We start from the raw sequence: 909 nt of genomic DNA on the forward strand, positions 1-909 counted from the left end.
ACTTTACACACGTCTGCAATCGAAAATAAACTTTTCGCCTTCGTAATGCTATAAATGCATCTATAATCCTATATAACGTGACTGATATGATAGTTCAATTAATGTTACCTATCTTCACTCTTACATCACTATCAGTTCATCACCGTTTATTTCTACCTTTCTTTTTCTTTTACTAACCGTAATGAATTATATGGGATGTGTATTTGTTGATAATTATTATTCATTCATTTATAGGCACCTTTATTCCACGTTATGACAAAGGCATCTATATATAAGCGACGGAAACGCAATGTACGTTAATCAGGGAATGTACTGTACGTTGGCTGAGGAAGTACGTACGCATACAGGGCATGTTAAGCAAACATTTTATTTTATTTTTTTTGTGTGTGTGTTAATTAAAGACTATTTCTTGTCATATTTTATTTATGTTGCAGAACAGTAAGAAGAAATTCCAATATATAAATTTGCTATGTGTGTTTTTATACAAAGTCACCTTTGAATGCGTATGTGTGTATAATTGTCCTTCCCTGCTAGTGTATGCGTATATACATACTTATACATCTGTATGCAAATATGAAGATAAATAACTACCATTCCACGGATCTGCAAAAGTAATGTTCATCAAGGTCGCGTTCTCGCAGAAGCAGCTGTCAAACCAAGTGAACACAACCCCTTCGGCTACGTTCGTGAATTCGATGCTTCTTTGGCAGAACTGAAGCAGCACCACGAGGTAGGTAACGACCACGCTGGTGAGGGAGACGAAGGTGCGCGCGGAGAGGCTGGCGGAAGGAGGGAGGAATGCAGTCGGCAGGAACTAAGGAAAGTGTGTGTAGGCTCTGTTTCTATGTATATAAACACACATGTATTAATGCATGAACACAAATCCCTTACACACACACACACAAACGT

The 909-nt window shown here is 37.8% G+C and overlaps 1 protein-coding gene across 1 annotated transcript in view; it reads right to left on the minus strand.

Annotated features, from left to right (window-relative positions):
• Positions 1–380: 380 nt before the first annotated feature.
• LOC119593264 overlaps positions 381–909 on the minus strand; it is a 4297-nt gene continuing 3768 nt past the window's right edge. Inside the window, 1 exon segment of the mRNA XM_037942195.1 lies at positions 381–779. Within this exon segment, the coding sequence (XP_037798123.1) occupies positions 554–779 (226 nt within the window). The 3' untranslated portion in view covers positions 381–553.

This window comes from Penaeus monodon, chromosome 32 (assembly GCF_015228065.2).
Source record: "Penaeus monodon isolate SGIC_2016 chromosome 32, NSTDA_Pmon_1, whole genome shotgun sequence".
NCBI lineage: Eukaryota > Metazoa > Arthropoda > Malacostraca > Decapoda > Penaeidae > Penaeus > Penaeus monodon.